General features: G+C 41.0%; 1 protein-coding gene across 1 annotated transcript; it reads right to left on the bottom strand.

Moving 5' to 3' along the window:
- Positions 1–266: 266 nt before the first annotated feature.
- LOC143038008 (uncharacterized) lies at positions 267–13,821 on the bottom strand. The gene is made up of 3 exons (XM_076206837.1): positions 13,667–13,821; positions 13,342–13,554; positions 267–1,253 (listed from the first exon to the last, which is right to left on the bottom strand). Exons 1-3 carry the CDS (start codon positions 13,685–13,687, stop codon positions 717–719), a joined length of 771 nt encoding a protein of 256 aa, XP_076062952.1. The 5' UTR covers positions 13,688–13,821; the 3' UTR covers positions 267–716.
- Positions 13,822–20,333: the final 6,512 nt, after the last annotated feature.

Genomic DNA, 20,333 nt, shown 5'->3' with positions numbered 1-20,333 from the left:
CACGTGTACTTCTTCCACTACCTCTCCGAATGCCCTCTTCACTATGTCATATATTCTGTACCTTGTTTCTTCATCTTATAATTCCTTCTTTGTATCTGCACTGAAGATGTAATTACACGAAAGCGCTCTGCTTCGTTAGTTTACTTTTTCCTAGTGGTTATTTACGCATTTGTGAACACACGCTCCTAGTGTTTTTATTGCATATATATATATATATATATATATATATACATATATATATATACATATATACATATAAAACATCAATTCTCTCTTCCTTACAAATTTGTAGAGCTTGTCATGTATACATTAATTCTATTCTATCTTTAATATAGAAAAATATTAACTATGGTTATTTTTTTCTGCTAAAATAAATGGATGATACAAACCTTTTCAAAGAAGTTGGATTACACCTAGTGACTGCAACTTCTTATTGAGCTGGATAGTAGCTAAAAACTTGATACATACACATACCAAAAGGCCCTTTTCCCTTATAAAGGGAGTGACCCAACCAAGGCATAACTACCCTTTACAAAAAAATAAGAAATATTATGTTCTTAACAAACTGGGTGACAGTTTATTACTATAAACTTAGTGACATGTGAGCATAGAATAAAGCTGAAGTAAATGTACAATGAAAATGTCCTTAACTTAGATCAAGTGCTGAATTCAAGCATATCTGTACATAATTCCATGTGCACAAAGTACATTCTTTCTCATAGGCCAAAAAAAGCATTAACTAAGCTAGAATCCATATTAGTATTTTTCATGGTGCACTGCACATGTGGTTCTTCACCAAATATTGGGAGAGTACTTGGCCTTGGTATTGATGCATCAAAAGCATTTTCTCTAGATGCTTTATTTTCAATCTCTGAACTGGTATCAAAGAGTTCACCCATGTCCACTGGATTTTCAACTTCTGAAATAGTATTAAAAGGTTTACTTTTGTCCACTAAATCACAAGATGACACACCAGTGCCATGACAGCACTTTCCATTCTGACAATGGCACTTCTGGATGGTAGGTGCAATTAAAGGTGAACTGTCACTGATGGGAGCAGATGACAAGGCTTCCATCTCCTTCTGTGTAGCTTTCATAATAGACTTGAGCCTCTCCCGTCCATTTTTTATTGGTCCAGGGATGGTCAGGATAGGTTTCCATATCATGTAGTTGTCAAGAATGGTTCCATTGTGTATCCATGTTACAAGTGAGTAGAAATCACCCATTAACTGGAATCTCTTCAAGTGACCAATCTGGATGTCATAATGATAAAATTTAGATTAAAATCATATCCACATGTTAAGGTGACATTTGGTATATATCAGGAATAACTTCTAAACAAGAATTATCATATTCAAAATAGAAATGGTGTAGAATGGCTTCTGAGACAGTTCAAAGTGTGTTTAACAGAAGGAAGTATCCAGGTGGATTGGAGGAGTGCATCTACAGCTCCATTATACAAGAGGTTGGGAGACAAGTATGAATGTACTAGTCTTTGAGGGCTCAGTCTAATGAAAGAGGTCAGTAAGATGTATGGGAATGTTAACTGAGAGGATCACATGAGGAAAAAGAATGATTTAGAGAGAATATGTGTGCAGAGATGGAGTATTCATGGTAAGAAGGTTATGAAATCTACTGTCTCCAAACTTGTTGATGATATAAAACTGCAGAATGGCAAATGATCACTTAAACAAAATATATATTCAAAAAGATTTAGATAAACTACAGCAATGGTCTGAAAAATTGCTAATGACATTTAACACAAGTAAATGTAAGGTTATGCACATAGGTAAAAATAACAATAAATATGATTACAAGTTATTTGAAAATTCATTAACAAAAGTGGATAATGAAAAGGATCTCAGCATAAATTTATCAGTATCTCATATCATCTAAGCAGTGTATTTCTGCCTCAGAGAAGGCAAATAAGATTCTAGGAATGATTATGCAATCTTTTGATTTTAAAAGTCCATCTGTCATTAACAAACTATATTAGTTCATTCATATCTGTAGGAGTTTTTATTGTGAGAGCTGGAAACTGTGAGTCACACTCACAGACTACCCCAAGCACGGGTAGTCAGTTACCCGCCAAGAGCCCTATTGTAAGCAGGCTTAAATAAAAATCTAACATGGCACAGTAGTGATCCTTACTACGCATCTACGATGACCACCCCAAGACGCCCTAGGCTCCTTCCCGCATCAGGTAGACGGAGGGAAGGAGGAAGCCTCCTAGCACAGGCTCAGACTCTCTTACTGTCCCAGCAGGGAGCCATAGCGGCTTTGCATCGAGACATGGTGGCGATGGGGACACCAAGCCGCAAGGCCCTTAGCACAGCTGGGTTGGAGAAGTGCGACCTGGACATGACTGCACCAGACTTCAGGTCATGGCGTCGGTCCTTAGATGATTGGATCGAGCTCAACGCTGTAGGCGACGGTGAAGCCGCGCGCTACATCCGGCTTTTATGTGCCCCAAGGCTGCAAAAGGCGCTCGACGACAGGTTCCCCAAGGCTCGTTGGGACACCCTTTCCGCTGCCGAGGCCCTGGAGAACGTCAGCAAGTTAGTGTTGCGTGCGGCGAACCAGGCAGTACAGTGGTCGGACTTCTTTAGTGTCAAGCAGGCCTCGGGGGAGTCAGTGGGCGATTACTTCACGAAGTGTTCCCAGATGGTGTTAGACTGTGCTTTTCAGTGCCCAAGCTGTGACGCGAGTTTAAGTGAATATATGTTAGTGCGGAAGCTCATTGCTGGGTTGCGTGAACCAACCCTAAGACGCGAGGTATTACAGTGCTACGCTCAATTCAAAGAGGTCGACAGCCTCAGATCTTACTGTGTGGCATTTGAAGCGGCTCAGAGGGACGCGCATGATTTCCCGCCAAACCGCCATCCCGAGGCTGCCGCTGGTGACGTCATGCACGACGCTGCGAGTGACGACAACGTCATCGCTGCTGCTGGTCCCGGGAAAGTCCGCCACCGCCCTTGTTGGCACTGCGGTGACCGACACCAGCCCGCAGCAAACGCCACGTGTCTTGCTTGTGGAAAGCTGGGCCACTTCCAGAAAGCGTGTAAAGGGGGTAAGAAGCCTACGAAGAAGGACGCGGTGGCCAGTGCTGTGGTAGCGACTGCCGGGGTGATGAGCCAGCCACGCCTTCAAGTCATCGTCTCCGGGCCGGATGGCAACACACAGCACTCCAACACAGCCATCGCAGATACAGGCGCGCAGGTATGTGTAGCGGGACCCAAGCTGTTGAAAGCTCTGGGCCTCTCGCCCAGGCAACTTAAGGGACGCACTGGCCTGCGCGACCTCGCCAACATTGGGGACCATAACCTGCCACTTTAGCATCCCTGGCCGCTCCACCCAACAGGTGTATTTCGTACGGTCTGTGCGGCAGGTCTATCTGTCCCTCGCCGCCTGCAAGGATCTGGGCCTGGTACACGAAGGCTTTCCACATCCGCCACTACCGACCATAGCGAGCGTGGGCGGGGGGAGCAGCGACAGCCGGGGTCCGCCACCCAGACCAGCAACCATGCCTTTCCCTCCTCTCGAGGAAAACGTGCCGAGGCTACAGGAATGGCTGCTCGGCCACTTCTCGACATCGTCCTTCGACACCGACAGGTACCCACTACTGATCATGGCGGGGCCCCCTCATCATATCCACATATCACCCGACGCTGTCCCTTATGCCTGCCACACTCCCGCCCCGTCCCGAAACATTGGGAAGCGGAGGTCAAGCAACAGTTGGATGAGGACGTCCAGAGAGGCGTGATCCGTCCTGTCCCCGCGGGAGAGGCCACAGAATGGTGTGCCAGGATGGTCGTGGTGGCAAACAAGTCTGGCAAACCGCGCCGCACGGTCGACTTCCAGAAACTCAACGCATGCTGCCTACGGGAGACTCACCACACCCCTGCCCCGTTTGACATGGCCTCTGGGGTCCCGGCACACTCCTACAAAACCGTGGCAGATGCGCAGTGTGGATTCCACCAGGTGGAACTGGACGAGGAGAGCAGGCGCCTCACTACGTTTATCACATCGTGGGGCAGGTACCAGTATTGCCGGACGCCCATGGGACACTGCGCAACGGGGGATGCATACACCAAAAGATTCGACGACGCCATCATCGACCTGCCGCGGAAATACAAGTGCGTGGACGACACACTCCTCTATGACGCAGGCATAGAAGAAGCCTTCTTGCACGCCTACGACTTTTTGGAAGTATGTGCCAAGGCTGGAGTGACACTAAAGCCGGAGAAATTTCGCTTCTGCCAGAGGGAGGTCGACTTCGTTGGCTACCACTTGGATTGGGACACATACAAACCGACTACAGAGCGCCTTACTACCATCAGGGACTTTAAGATGCCAGAAAAACCGTCCATCACACACGTGCGCTCCTGGTTTGGCTTTGTGAACCAACTGGCGCCCTTCCTGGCCGCTGCCCCTCTTATGGCGCCCTTCAGAGATCTGCTGAAGAAACCAGCAGGTAAGGTCGTCTACTGGGACGAGTGTCTCCAGAATAGGTTCACACAAGCCAAAGAGATCATCTGTCAGCTTGCCAAACAGGGATTAGCATACTACGACATGACCCGACCTACCATCGCCATCACGGACTGGTGCAAGGACGGCATTGGGTTCGTGGTGATGTAGCAGTACTGCTCATGCCCGCCAGCCACTGCTCCACACTGCTGCAAGGGAGGCTGGCGCCTGGCATTATGCTGAAGCCGGCACCTTACCTCGGCCGAGTCGGGATATGCACCGGTGGAGGGGGAAGCTTTGGCAGTAGCGTGGTGCCTGCGTAAAGCCCGGCTTTTCCTCCTGGGGTGCCCCAACCTGGTTATCGCCACAGACCACTGGCCCCTAGTTAGGCTCTTTGGCGACAAGGCCCTCAAGGACATCACCAACCCACGGCTGTTTCGTCTGAAGGAGCAGACCCTGCAGTACAGGTTCACCATGCGCTTTCTGCCGGGAAACACAACGCGGCAGCCGACTTCCTATCCAGGTATCCCGTGGCCAAGTCTAATCCGGACGAGATGGATGAAGAACAAGACGTCGTTATCGCCGCAGCCATGTCAGCAGCTACTGTAGCCGCCCTTGACCTGAGTGGGTGTGCCACCATCGACGAAGAAATGGTGCTGCTGCAAAAAGCCCTTTAGGACCACACCTACCAGTCACTGGTGTTAAGAGTGAGCAGCAGCGACTGGGAGTCCCACAGATCACGGGAGCCTGCCTGCCTGCGGCCCTTCTACGGTGTACGAGACAGACTGGCAGTGTCCCGTGGCCTAGTCACCTATACCTATGATCAGGGATGTATGCGGCTTGTCATCCCTGAGGCTCTGCGACAACGAGTGGCAGCTAGCCTTCACGCCAGCCATCAGGGCCTCGACTCCATGCTAAGAAGGGCCAGACTGACGGTGTACTGGCCTGGAATGGAGGGTGACCTGCAGCATTACAGGGCCACATGTAACTCCTGCAACGCCAACGCGCCGTCACAACCACCTGAGCCCCTCATTCTCACCCCACCCCCCCGACTACCCCTTTCAGCAGACCGTGGCAGACCTATTCCAGCTGGCAGGTCAAACATAACTAGTCTACGCCGACCGACTCACTGGCTGGCTAGAAGTTGCGCACCTACCCTCGGGTGCCACGTCCAGCGAAATCATGAAGCACCTAAGGCACTACTTCACCAGATGGGGGGCCCCAGAACAACTCTCTACTGACGGAGGTACGAACCTAGTGAGTGGGGAAATGACCGCTTTCCTCAGGAGATGGGGCGTCACGACCCGCCTCTCCTCCGCTCAGTACCCTCAGTCCAACGGCCGAGCCGAGGCCGCCGTGAAGACAGCCAAGAGGATTCTGCGAGACAACACAGGGACCAGCGGCAGCCTGGACAACGACAAGGTGTCGCTTGCCCTCCTCCAATACCTCAACACCCCGCTACGGGAAGGAAACACATCCCCCGCACAATTGACAACTGGCAGACAGCTACGTGATGGAGTCCCCATGGCCAAACAGAACTACAAAGTCAATTGTGAGTGGCAGCGGACCCTGGAGGAGAGGGAGACTCAGATGGCGCAACATCATGTAGTGATACGACAGAAGAGCATGAGCCAGCAACGTCGACGGCGCCGCCTGCAGCCGGGAGCCCGTGTGTGGGTTCAGGACCAGACTACCAAGGCATGGAGCAAGTCTGGTACCGTAGTCGAAGTCCACCCACACCGCCAGTATGCAGTGAGGATGGACGGAAGCTGTCGCATCTCACTGCGCACCCGCGGCCATTCTCAAATGGCCGCGCCACCACGGGGGCCATTATCCCCCCGGGGGTTCACCCGAGCCGCAACCACCGACCCAGGGGACGCCTCCGCCTACTTCCCTCAGAAGGGAACGTCCTCAATGGCACAGGTCTCAGCCGAGATGGCTGGACGACTACATAATATAGCTGTTCAATTTTGTTCATATTGTATGACATTGGAATTACCATTTATATTGTTTTGTTCAATGTAATCAGATTGTCAAGGTATTTGTTTTGTTTTCCCTCACAATCTTGAGGGGGAGATGTAGGAGTTTTTATTGTGAGAGCTGGCAACTGCGAGTCACGCTCGTAAAGACTACCCCAAGCGCGGGTAGTCAGTTACCCGCCAAGAGCCCTATTGTAAGCAGGCTTAAATAAAAATCTAACAACATCCTTCTCTCTGTAGCCCCAAAGGGGACATTCCTACAAAAAGTAAAGTCATAAGAGGGTCTAGGAGTTTTCCAACCAGTACCCTAAGGTTTGGGTCTTTTAATGTGCATGGATTTGGTAAAGATGAGGGTACAAGGGAAAAGATAGGCAGTATGTTTGTGAGAAGAAAGATGGATGTGAAACTAAGTTGAGAGGGAGGGGTGAGTGTGAGTTTGGGAGTGTAGTTGGGAGATTCTCAGGAGTGAAGAGAGAATGAGGGAGAGAAGGGGTAGCTATACTAGTAAGTGAAGAGATAGGTAAGTGTGTAGTGGAGTGGAAGAAGGTTTTTTCAAGGTTAATGTAGATCAGGGGTTCCCAAACTTTTCAGCTCATCAACCCCCTAGTAAAGTTTAAGATTTTCTATAGACCCCAAACTATTAATTCACGAATCATGTCAGTTTATTATCATTATTGGTGTTGTTATTGTTATTAATGTTGGTAATATTATTATTATCATTATAGTTGTTATTATCATCATCATCATCATTATTATTATTATTATTATTACTATCATCATCATTGTTATTATTATAATTTTAGTTATCAATAGTGTTATCAAAATATTGATCCATTATAAAAGGGCTAAATGGCAATATTCATCAAGGCGACGGCATTCCAATAATGAGACAGACACTTTCACATAAACATAAACATAAGTGTTTTGAAATAATATTTATAATTTATCAATAGCTTTAAGAGTGATATTATATATTCTTTAATATATTACTATAAGTAATATTCAAGCCAACTGTAGTACACTGTATTGACTCTATCTTCCTTATTAGTTTTTTGTGTGGTACCTTATCAAATGCCTTTTGTAGGTACAGAAAGGCACAGTCTGCCCAACCATCTCTCTCTTGTATTATGTCTATTAATCTTGAGTAGAAGCAGATCAAGTTTGTTGTACATGATCTTCCTTATCTGAATCCAAATTGATTTGGATTCAGTATAGTTTTTTTTCCAAATACTTAACCCATCTGTTTTTGACGACTTTTTCAATTTTTTTTTGCTAATGTGCTTGTTAGGGAAACCGGTCTGTAGATTGATGGGTTCTTCTTTGTTTCCTCCATTACAAATTGGTACAATGTTTGCCTTTTTCCAGTCCTGTGGCACTTTTCCTTCTTTAAGTGAGAATTTAATTATATTGTATATTTTGTCTGTTAATTCTTCCATGCATTCTTTCAGTATCCAATTTGCAATTCTGTCTGGACCATGTGATTTTCTGACATCAAGGGTTTTAATTTGGTCGCTGATTTCCTTCTGTATTACGATTATTTCTTTCATTGAGGGGGATATCTCTCTATTTCCTCACAGTTAGGCGAGTTTCCTATTGTGAATACTGATTTGAAATGGTTGTTCATGATTTCAGCCATTTCCAGTTCTTCTGTATATTCATTTTTACCTTGGCGCACTTTTTCTAATTCTTGTTTGTTCTTTAGTTTGCCATTTACATACCTGTAAAATAGTTTGAGTTCTTCCTTGCATTTTTCTATTATTTTTTTTTTTTATAGTTTCTCTTTTCATCTCTGCATATTTTTACATACTCATTTCTTAGTTTGATGTACATTTGCCATTTGCTTGTTTTCTTGTCTCTTTTCCATTTCTTACAAGCTTTGTCTCTATTATCCTTAGCTTCACTACACCTTTTGTTGTACCAGCTTTTTATATATGTTCTTTCAATTTTTTTTTTGTGGTACATATTTATTTACTTCCTCATTATAAATATCTTTTAGTATATTCCATTTCTTTTCCATCCCTGTTTCTTCATTTAGGAAATTTTTCCCAGTTTGCATTGCAAAAGAATATTTAGAGTTTTTCAATTTATGTTGTTGTATATTAGTCTTCCTATTCTATGTTTATAATTTTTGCTTTGATCCATTTGCTCTTTCAACTTCAATTCTATTAGTACATGGTCACTCTTTCCTATCGGAGTTTTGTAATCAATTTTATCAACAATCTCAGGCTCTGTCGTAAGTATTAAGTCCAACTTTGAAGGTTCTTCACTACCTCTATATCCAGTATTTTCCCTAATCCACTGGGTCATTGTGTATTTGATGAGATGAGGTGCCTGAGAAGTATGATAGGGATTACTAGGCTTGATAGAGTAAGAAATGAGGTGAGGAGGAGAGTGGTGTTGAAAGGGAGTTGGTAGATAGGGTTGATGAAAGAGTATTGAGATGGTTTGGACACATGGAAAGAATGAGTAAAGAAAGACTAGCAAAAGAGGTGTGGAAGACAGAGGTGGAAGGAGTGAACATGATGGTCAACCTAGGATGAGATGGATGGATGGAGTAAAAGGGGTTTTGGGAAAGAGGGGAATGTCTGTTGAGAAAGGATGGAAGAGGACAGAAGATAGGGGTGAATGGAGAATGGTTGTGTTATGATGTTATGATGTTATGATGTTATGATGTATGAGGAGGAGTGGGTGGGAGATGGGGGTGATAAAGGATGTGTGAGAAATAAATTGATGCAGCCCGAAGGGATTTCTCCCCGCCTCCTCCTTTTCTGCATGAGGGGACAGAGGGGAGGTCACCAATTTAATGAAGGGGCCTTGCTGTGGATGTGGTGTGTCTTGCGACACTGCTTCTCACCCTGGATAGTGGACAAGATGCAGGGATGAGCCATCATCCAGGAGGTGCCAAAATAAGAGGGAGGAAATAAGGGGAGTGGTTTTTATGCCTTTGTTTTTTGGCTACCTCCCTTGTAAGGGGGAAAAAGCCTTTGGTATTTGTATGTATTCACATTTAGAATATGCTACTTCCGTATAGTCACTGAATCTCATTAAAGACATTGACAAATTGAAAAAAGTATAAATGTGTGCCAGAAAACTGATTCTAAATATGAAATATATCATATGAAAATAAACTAAAACAGATTAATCTAATTTTCCTAAAAAAAGTGTAAACTCAGGGGTGATTTGATACAGGTCTTTAACCTCTTCAGTACGGGCCAAAATCTCGCGGGCAGCATTAGCTGCCAGACGTACGATGTGTCATAATAATACTCACATCATAAAATATAGTCACCGCTTATATCGATCGTTCTCTCTTTCACCCGTGAATTTTGATAACCATAGAAAATGTGATGAAGACAGCTTAGATAGTATGTCATTACGCAGGGGCAACTACAATAAATATAATCAAGACGCCGATATGGCAGCCTCGCATATCCACTTGCTCCTCATGCCGCCTACGTATGCGGCACCGTATGGAAGGGGTTAAGATTCTAAGGGGAACTGACATAAAAAATGACAAATTTTCATACTGAATACAAATCAGACAACAAATAATGGTCTTAACCTGTCAGGAAGTAGATTTAATTTGGAAGTGGGTAGAAACACCTTAACCGTGTATTAACTGAATGGAATAAACTTCATGTAGAGGCAGTGCAAGGTAGTATAGTTTGAAGATTTAAGATTCATTTAGATAAACACCTAAGCAATATGCTGTAATGCCTGCCATTTATTTTATTTTTGATGACACTGCACTTGTGGCAGGATCAGAGGAGGGATTGAGGTAGTTAGTGACAGAGTTTGGGAAGGTGTATTTACCTAGTTGTATTTACCTAGTTGTATTTTACGGGATGGGAGCTATGCTTGTAGTGACCTGTTTTCGTATCTCTCCACATCCAGTTTATTCTTGAAATCGTGTATAGTTCTGGCATTTACTGTTTCTCTGTTCAGTTTGTTCCAGACATCGATCACTCTGTGAGGGAAGCTATTTTTTTTCAGGTCTTCTGCAACTGTCTTTCTTTAGTTTCTTTCAGTGTCCTCTTGATTCTCTTTTGTCCCATTTTAATAGGTCGTCTCTATCGAGAAATTCCATCCCTTTCATAATTCTGAAAATGGTCAACAAATTGCCTCTTTCCCTTCTCTACTCTAGTGTTGACAGCTGTAATTTCTCCAATCTTTGTTCATATGTCAGATTTGATAGTGTGGGTGCCATTTTTGTCACTGCTCTTTGGATTCTTTCTAATTTTCTTATGTTTTTTTGTTGTTGTAGGTGCCCACATTGATACAGCATATTCTAATTTTGGTCTTATCAGTGTAACAATTATTTTCTTAACCATCTCCTCATCCATGTAATTGAAGGCCACTTTCATTGATCTTAATAAGTTGAAAGTCTCTCCAAATAATTTATTTACATGTTTGTCAGGTGTAAAGTCACTAGAGATGATTACTCCTAGGTCCCTCTCTGAGTTTACTTTTTTTGACTTCCTTGTTTCCAATCATATATTTTCCCGAAACTCTATTTTTACCTCTTCCAAATTCCATTATGCTACATTTCTTGATGTTGAAGTTCATCTCGTGTCTCCGGCTCCATTCCCATACTTTATCCAGGTCATCTTGCAGCGATCTGCAATCTTCTTCTGTTTTCACTCTCTTGAGTAATTTGGCATCATCAGCAAAAAAGTTCATGTAACAATTTACTCCTTCATCCATATCATTTATGTATATGGCAAACATTAAAGGAGCCAAAACAGAGCCTTGGGGGATGCCACTTTTTACATCTTTCCATTTTGAATTTTTGTCTCTAAGTACCACTCTCATTTTTCTCCCAGTTAACCCCTTCGATACGATGATGCCTACGTAGGTGTCATGAGGAGCAAGTGGGTACGCAAGGATGCCGATGTCGGCGTCTTGATTACATTTATTGTAGTGGTACCTGCGTGACCCCCATACTCTGTAAACTGGCTTCATCATATTTTCTATGGTTATCAAAATTCACGAGTGAAAGAGAGAACGAGCAATACAGCAGTGACTTTATTTTTTATAATGCGAGTATTATGACGCAACATAGCACGTCTGGCAGCTAATGCTGCCCGCGAGATTTTGGCTCGGAGCGAAGGGGTTAAGAAATCCTTCACCCATTCCACCAATGTGCCTTGAATTCTTCCTATTTTTTCAATTTTACTTATTAATTTTTTATGTGTGAAAGAAGGAAGTTGAAGATAAATGTGGGTAAAAATAGGGTGACAGATATACAAGGGGAGAAAGTGGCAGCAGACTGGAAGTGAGTATTAAGGGGGAGACACTGGAGGAAGTGGATAGTTTTAGATACTTGGGTGTGAATGTGGCAGGAAAGGGAGGAGTGGAGGTGAAGGTAGAATGTAGATTGAGAGAAGTGAGTAAATGCCTTGGAGGATTAAGAAGTGTAATAATAAATAGACATTTGGGAATGGATGCTAAGAGGAGATTGTATGAAGGAGTGATTGTGCCAACAGCACTGTATGGGGCAGAAACATGGAGCATACAAGAGGAGGAATCTGAATGTGTTTGAAATGAGGTGTCTGAGAAGTATGATAGGGGTTACAGGGTTGGATAGAGTGAGAAATGAGGAACTAAGGAGAATGGTGGTGGAGAGAGAGTTGGGAGATAGGGTTGATGAAAGAGTATTGGAATGGTTTGGACACATGGAAAGAATGAGTGAAGAAAGATTAGTAAAAAAGGTGTAGTAGGCAGAGGTGGAAGGAGTGAACATGAGGGAGCAACCAAGGATGAGATGGATGGATGAGGTAAAAGGCAAACTGGGAAAGAGGGGAATGTCTGTTGAGGAGGGAAGGGAGAAGATAGACAATGGGGGTAAATGGAGAATGGTTGTGTATGGATGATGCTGTGGTGCATGAAAAGGAGTGGGTTGGGGATGGGGGGGTGAGGGAATGTGTGTGAAAAATAATTTGACACAGCCTGAAGGGATTTCTCCCCATCTTTTTTTCTGCATGAGGGGACAGAGAGTGGGGGTTACCAATTAAATAAAGTGGCCTTGCTGTGGATGTGCTGTGTCTTGCAACACTGCTCCTGATCCAGGGCAGTGGGTGAGATGAAGGGATGACCCCTCATCCAGGAGGAGCCAAGATAAGAGGGAGGGAGAAGGTGAATGGGTGTAGAGTATGTTGGGGATGGAAGAGGTGGGAGTAGATTTTATGCCTTTGATTTTTGGCTACCTCCCATGTAAGGTGGAAAAAGCCTTTGGTATACGTATCATTATCTATCTATTTATTATAATTTATCTGCTTATCTGACCCAGGGCAATGGGGGAGATGCAGGGATGACCCATCATCCAGAAGAAGCAAAGAAAAGAGAGTGGGAAGGAGTGGAGTGGGTGGGGATGAAATAGGTGGAGGTGGAATTATACCTTTTCACTTTGGCTACCTCCCTTTTAAGGGGCAAAAAGCCCTTGGTATATGAATATATATATATATCTGTTAAATTTTTATTTTTTATTTACTATTTATTATAAATTAATGTTGTCTATATATTGTCATTATCTACTAATTTATTTTATTAATTCCCCCCCCCCCCCCCACACACACACATCTGACCTAGTTATGGACCAAAAGGTCTCCTGTTGGTATGTTCTTCCTTTGTAATCCTTTGTAAGTATTTAGCAAAAGGTAAGGATTTTTGGGGGCTTTCATAGACTTGAAGAATGCCTACATAAGGGTTGACACGAGTTTGTTAAGGTTGTGAGTGAGGGGGGTGGGGTACTGAATCCCTGGCCCTGGGATTGTGAAACAAGTGGCCTAAAGTTTGCATTGGGATTTCATGGAAGTTGAAAAAAAAGAGTGCAATTTTACGTGAATGTCTCATTTCCTAACTCTCTTCAATGTAGAACAAGTTGATCCATAATTACCTGGTCTGGAACATGTGAGTAGAAAGGAAATGTTATGACAGCAAACTTGTTACTATTGAAATACTTTCTGATGTAGGGCCCACTGAAGTAAGTCAGAGCATAATTCCACTGCTCCTTGATGGGTGTCACACCATCCCCACGTGTTGTATCAAAAACAAAGAATAACACTTTGTCTGATGTAACAATTTTCTCTGCCGTCCAAAAAGATGGATCCTGTAAATGGTAATATAACTTTGAGAAACATTAAGATTTAAAGCAACTTAAATATTGTTTAATATTACCTTTATATTATCTCAAATCCAATTTATTTTAATCTTCAGCTTACCATAAAATCAGGAAATTTCATTCCCACACTTGCACTGCATGTAAATATGGAGCACTTTAAGTTAACTTACAAATGTATGGACTCAAAAGAAATCTAATGGTTTCATGCCAAATGTATATTTTCAACTTAGAAATTTGGATCGAAAGAAAGAAAAATTTTCATCATTATCAATACTAAACACTGACTTTCACAATATTATATTCATAACATAATTACATTTATAAGAAGAATGAACAATGTCCAAGGACAAGAAATGGGATCATGTTGTACCAATTCATAAAACAGGAAGTTCTACCCCTTCTGACAGTTCCCTCCTTACCTACATTCTCTGTCTCACCTTATCAACCTGCCACACACATGTATAAGTGGATATAGCTCAAGCCCAAACGATATATGAGTTCAAATCTAAATATTATAATTAGAAATCAAAGATATAGATTAAGTTGGAACCGTACATGAATTTGAGACTAGGTATGTTAGAAAATTAGAGAATAGGAAACAAGACCCAACAAGTGTTGCTCCTATTCTGTATACTATCATTAGGTAAATACACACACACACACACTTCAACGAACGGACGGCATAGAAGACGTTCTGAAGAAAATTGAAGTCTGTGGATCCCAACGCAAAGAGAAGTGCCTAGTGTTTTTGCAGGGTGGGGGGGAAATTGCTCGTGGAGTAGTGGGAACGTAGGGAAAGAGGAAAAGGGGAGGGATTACTGAGGGAAATGGAAGGAAATGAGGAGGGAGTAGACTTTGACCAGCCAGACAAGCGGAAGGTAAACAAAAGACTTAGCGAGGATCAAATGTCTAATAAAAATGTAAAGATTAGAAGTATAGAGAGGAGCAATACAGAAGAAAGTGACGAGAATATGTTCCAGGGATTTAAAGAGGGTGGGGGGGACACAACCCCCCCCCCCCCCCCGACTGATAAGACTAGAGGAGAGAGTTGATAAGGTGATCGAGGACTTGGAGCGTAAGTTAGGTAACGTAGACTCCATTTTTCAAAGAATTGAAAGGTTGGAACAACTAGAGAAGGCTAACAGAAACTTAACTGAAGAAATAGAGGACCTAAAAAGACAGTTAGGAAATGTAAAGGAGGAGAATGAGAAATTGAAGAAGAATAGTAATGAAAACAGAGAGAAACTAGCTACAGAAGCTAAAAATTGGAGAATAACTCAAGAAGGGAATAAGGTTTCATTCACTGACATAGTCAAACAGCAATTGAAAGAACATAATGAAGACTCAGTTATTAAAGTGATGAGACAGAAGGAGAATATAGTAAGAGAATTAGCTGACAAAAAGAAATGTATAATTATATTAGGAATGGAAGAGAAACATAACCCAGATAGAACTGCAAGAATCAAGGAGGAAAATGAAAGAGTAAGCAGTTTATTAAAATTAGTCCAGGAAGATGAACCAGAAATTATAAAGGAAATTGAGGAAAAATTCAGACTCGGAAAATATAGTACAGATAAGACCAGACCAATTAAGATTAAATTCAGGTCACAAACAACAGCAGAGAATATCTTAGCAAAAACAGGGAAACTAGCAACAAATGATCAATATAAAAAGGTATGGATAAAAAGAGAAATGAATAAGGAGGAAAGAGAGGCAGAAAAGCAGAAAAGAATTGAAGCTAAGGCAAAAAACGAGGAAAGAACGGAGTCAGAGAAAGAGAGATTCTATTGGAGAGTAGTGAACATGAAAATAAAGCAGTTCGACATACTAAAGAAAAACATAAGGGAAACAGAGAATACAATGGAAGTGGCAGAAAACTAAGAGTGTCTTACACAAATATAGATGGATTGATAACAGGATTGAATGAACTGAATGATTATTTGAAAGAAAAAGAACCGGACATAATGGGAATTGTAGAAACAAAATTAAAAGGCCCACTACCACCCAACAGTGTAGGACATGATACATACAATTATTGGATTAGAAACAGAGAAAAAAAACAAGGGGGTGGAGTTATGTTCCTGACTAAGAAGGATATAAACGTGAAAGGTGTCATATATGGAAAGAATACAGTAGAGATGATTATGATAGAAGTGGAAGACAGAGATAAGAAGAGCAGAAAATTTGTGATCAATTATGTGCCTCCGAAAACAGCCTCATGGGAGGAGAGTGAACATAAAAGTATGTTAGAGGACACAAAGATAGCATTAACTAAAATAATGGAAGACGGAGGAAGAATAGTTATGATGGGCGACTTTAATTGCAAAGAAATCTGCTGGGAAGAAATGACAGTAAAGAGTGGTGATGACTCATGGGGAAATGCTCTACTTGAGATGATTACTGACCATTCAATGACACAATGGATACAAGAGAACACTAGGTATAGAAATGAAGAAGAACCATCGAGGCTAGACTTAATAATTACATCTGAACCTAGAATAGTGGACAAGATTGAATATAAAACACCAATAGGTAAAAGTGACCACATATTGATTGAACTGGAACTTAATGAAGAAAAATATATGAAAAGAAATGAACAATATAGAAAAGGAAGAATGATGTATGAAAAAACAAACTTTGATAAAATAAGAGAATTCTTCCAACAAGAAAACTGGGAAGAAATATACAAAGAAGAAACAACAGTGGAAGAGAAATGGAATATTTTGACAAAAATTTACAAAAAAGGAGTGGAAAAGTATGTCCCAAGACAAAAACAAGAAAAAGAATATGTAAAATGCTGGTACAACAAAAGTTGTAGGGAGTTAAAGGACAAAAGAGACAAAGCCTGGAACAGATGGAAAAAAGACAGAAGACCTGAAAAATGGAAAATATATACTGGTTATAGAAATGAATATGTACAAAAGTGCAGAGAGGAAAAAAGAAAATATGAAAAAGATGTTATAGAAAAGTGTAAAGATCAACCAAAACTATTCTACAGATTTGTAAACAATAAACTGAAAAATAAACAAGACTTAGAGAAATTAAGACAAGGAGGAGTTGAATACACTGAGGAAATGGAAATGGCAGAAATTATGAACAAACATTTTAAATCAGTGTTTACAAGGGAAAATATACAACCTGAAGAGATTGAGTGGAAGGAAAAAGTCCCCCCTATGGAAGAAATAGAAGTAACAAAGAATGAAATATTGACACACTTGGGTAATTTTGATGTCAGAAAATCGCATGGGCCAGATGAAATAGCAAACTGGATTCTGAAAGAATGCAGGAATGAACTGGCAGACAAAATACATAGCATAATAAGCAGTTCCTTAAAAGAAGGAAAAGTTCCAGAAGATTGGAAAAAAGCAAATATAGTACCTATATATAAAGGAGGAAATAAAGAAGAACCTACCAACTATAGACCAGTCTCTCTAACAAGTACAATAGCAAAAATATGTGAAAGAATTATCAAAAGTAGATGGGTAAAATACTTGGAAAAAAACAACGTACTAAATCCAAGGCAATTTGGATTCAGACAAGGACTATCATGCGTCACAAATTTAATATGTTTCTATTCAAGGCTAATAGATATAATACAAGAAAGAGATGGATGGGCTGATTGTGCATTTCTAGACCTAAAAAAAGCTTTTGACAAAGTACCACATAAGAAGTTGCTTAAGAAATTAGAATATGAAGGAGGAATACAAGGTAAATTGCTAAATTGGATGGAAGACTTTTTGCAAGAAAGAAAAATGAGAGTAGTGATAAGAGATCAGCACTCAAAATGGAATGAAGTAATAAGCGGTGTCCCGCAGGGAACAGTTCTGGCCCCAATAATGTTTGCTATATATATTAATGATATGGATGAAGGAATTGAAAGCTATATGAGCTTCTTTGCAGATGATGCAAAATTACTGAAAAGAGTGAAAACTGAAGAAGATTGTGAATCACTACAGAGAGATCTAAATAAAGTACAAGAATGGAGTAGGAAGTGGGAGATGGAGTTCAATACAAAAAAGTGTAGTATAATGGAATTTGGAAAAAGCAAAAACAGAATAACAGGATCATATAATTTGGGAAAAGAAGGAATAAAAAAAGTAGAAAATGAGAAGGACCTGGGAGTCATTGTTATGAATAATATGTCACCTGAGAAACATATAAATAAGATTTTTGGAGAAACTTATAATTTAATAAGAACAATCAAAGTGGCATTTACATACCTGGATGAAGAAATGGTGAGGAAAATCCTAATCACCCTGATAAGACCAAGATTGGAATATGCAGCAACGATATGGTCACCAAGTACAAAAAAATGTATAAAAAAACTTGAAAGAATACAAAGAGCAATTACAAAACTGGCACCAACACTCTCAAAACTATCATATGAAGAGAGACTACAAAAACTTAAACTACAGACACTAGAGCAAAGAAGAGAGAGAGGAGATTTGATAGCTATTTACAGAATCATGAAAGGCATAGAAATTACTGATAGAGAGAATCTGATAAAATGGGATGACAGAAATACAAGAGGACACGGAAAGAAAATAAAAAAAGACAACTATAGAAGAGATTTGAAAAAGAACAGCTTTCCTCACAGAGCAATAGACAGTTGGAACAAGTTAGATGAGAAAGTGGTGTGTGCAAAAACAATACATGAATTTAAAAATAGTTTAGATAAAATGAGATATGAAGACGGGACCTCACGAGCATAGCTCCCCTTCCCGTAAAATACAACTAGGTAAATACAACTAGGTAAATACACACTTCAACGAATGGACGGCTTAGAAGACGTTCTGAAGAAAAGTGAAGTCTGTGGATCCCAACGCAAAGAGAAGTGCCTAGTGTTTTTGCAGGGTGGGGGGGAAATTGCTCGTGGAGTAGTGGGAACGTAGGGAAAGAGGAAAAGGGGAGGGATTACTGAGGGAAATGGAAGGAAATGAGGAGGGAGTAGACTTTGACCAGCCAGACAAGCGGAAGGTAAACAAAAGACTTAGCGAGGATCAAATGTCTAATAAAAATGTAAAGATTAGAAGTATAGAGAGGAGCAATACAGAAGAAAGTGACGAGAATATGTTCCAGGGATTTAAAGAGGGGGGGGGGGACACAACCCCCCCCCCCCCCCCCCGACTGATAAGACTAGAGGAGAGAGTTGATAAGGTGATCGAGGACTTGGAGCGTAAGTTAGGTAACGTAGACTCCATTTTTCAAAGAATTGAAAGGTTGGAACAACTAGAGAAGGCTAACAGAAACTTAACTGAAGAAATAGAGGACCTAAAAAGACAGTTAGGAAATGTAAAGGAGGAGAATGAGAAATTGAAGAAGAATAGTAATGAAAACAGAGAGAAACTAGCTACAGAAGCTAAAAATTGGAGAATAACTCAAGAAGGGAATAAGGTTTCATTCACTGACATAGTCAAACAGCAATTGAAAGAACATAATGAAGACTCAGTTATTAAAGTGATGAGACAGAAGGAGAATATAGTAAGAGAATTAGCTGACAAAAAGAAATGTATAATTATATTAGGAATGGAAGAGAAACATAACCCAGATAGAACTGCAAGAATCAAGGAGGAAAATGAAAGAGTAAGCAGTTTATTAAAATTAGTCCAGGAAGATGAACCAGAAATTATAAAGGAAATTGAGGAAAAATTCAGACTCGGAAAATATAGTACAGATAAGACCAGACCAATTAAGATTAAATTCAGGTCACAAACAACAGCAGAGAAAATTCTAGCCAAGACAGGGAAACTAGCAACAAATGATCAATATAAAAAGGTATGGATAAAAAGAGAAATGAATAAGGAGGAAAGAGAGGCAGAAAAGCAGAAAAGAATTGAAGCTAAGGCAAAAAACGAGGAAAGAACGGAGTCAGAGAAAGAGAGATTCTATTGGAGAGTAGTGAACATGAAAATAAAGCAGTTCGACATACTAAAGAAAAACATAAGGGAAACAGAGAATACAATGGAAGTGGCAGAAAACTAAGAGTGTCTTACACAAATATAGATGGATTGATAACAGGATTGAATGAACTGAATGATTATTTGAAAGAAAAAGAACCGGACATAATGGGAATTGTAGAAACAAAATTAAAAGGCCCACTACCACCCAACAGTGTAGGACATGATACATACAATTATTGGATTAGAAACAGAGAAAAAAAACAAGGGGGTGGAGTTATGTTCCTGACTAAGAAGGATATAAACGTGAAAGGTGTCATATATGGAAAGAATACAGTAGAGATGATTATGATAGAAGTGGAAGACAGAGATAAGAAGAGCAGAAAATTTGTGATCAATTATGTGCCTCCGAAAACAGCCTCATGGGAGGAGAGTGAACATAAAAGTATGTTAGAGGACACAAAGATAGCATTAACTAAAATAATGGAAGACGGAGGAAGAATAGTTATGATGGGCGACTTTAATTGCAAAGAAATCTGCTGGGAAGAAATGACAGTAAAGAGTGGTGATGACTCATGGGGAAATGCTCTACTTGAGATGATTACTGACCATTCAATGACACAATGGATACAAGAGAACACTAGGTATAGAAATGAAGAAGAACCATCGAGGCTAGACTTAATAATTACATCTGAACCTAGAATAGTGGACAAGATTGAATATAAAACACCAATAGGTAAAAGTGACCACATATTGATTGAACTGGAACTTAATGAAGAAAAATATATGAAAAGAAATGAACAATATAGAAAAGGAAGAATGATGTATGAAAAAACAAACTTTGATAAAATAAGAGAATTCTTCCAACAA

This window comes from Oratosquilla oratoria, chromosome 23 (assembly GCF_046742065.1).
Source record: "Oratosquilla oratoria isolate Oo_2021 chromosome 23, ASM4674206v1, whole genome shotgun sequence".
Taxonomy (NCBI): domain Eukaryota; kingdom Metazoa; phylum Arthropoda; class Malacostraca; order Stomatopoda; family Squillidae; genus Oratosquilla; species Oratosquilla oratoria.
Note: the sequence above shows the minus strand (reverse complement) of the source record. Positions and strands in the feature narration are given on the sequence as shown.

Bases quoted from the DNA above. Each gene is read 5' to 3' on its own strand.
- LOC143038008 (XM_076206837.1), bottom strand. From the start codon at position 13,687: ATGAAATTTCCTGATTTTATG. The intron at 13,555-13,666 runs GTAAGCTGAAGA...TACCATTTACAG, and splicing joins TGAAATTTCCTGATTTTATG to GATCCATCTTTTTGGACGGC. The intron at 1,254-13,341 runs GTAATTATGGAT...TATGACATCCAG, and splicing joins ACTCACATGTTCCAGACCAG to ATTGGTCACTTGAAGAGATT.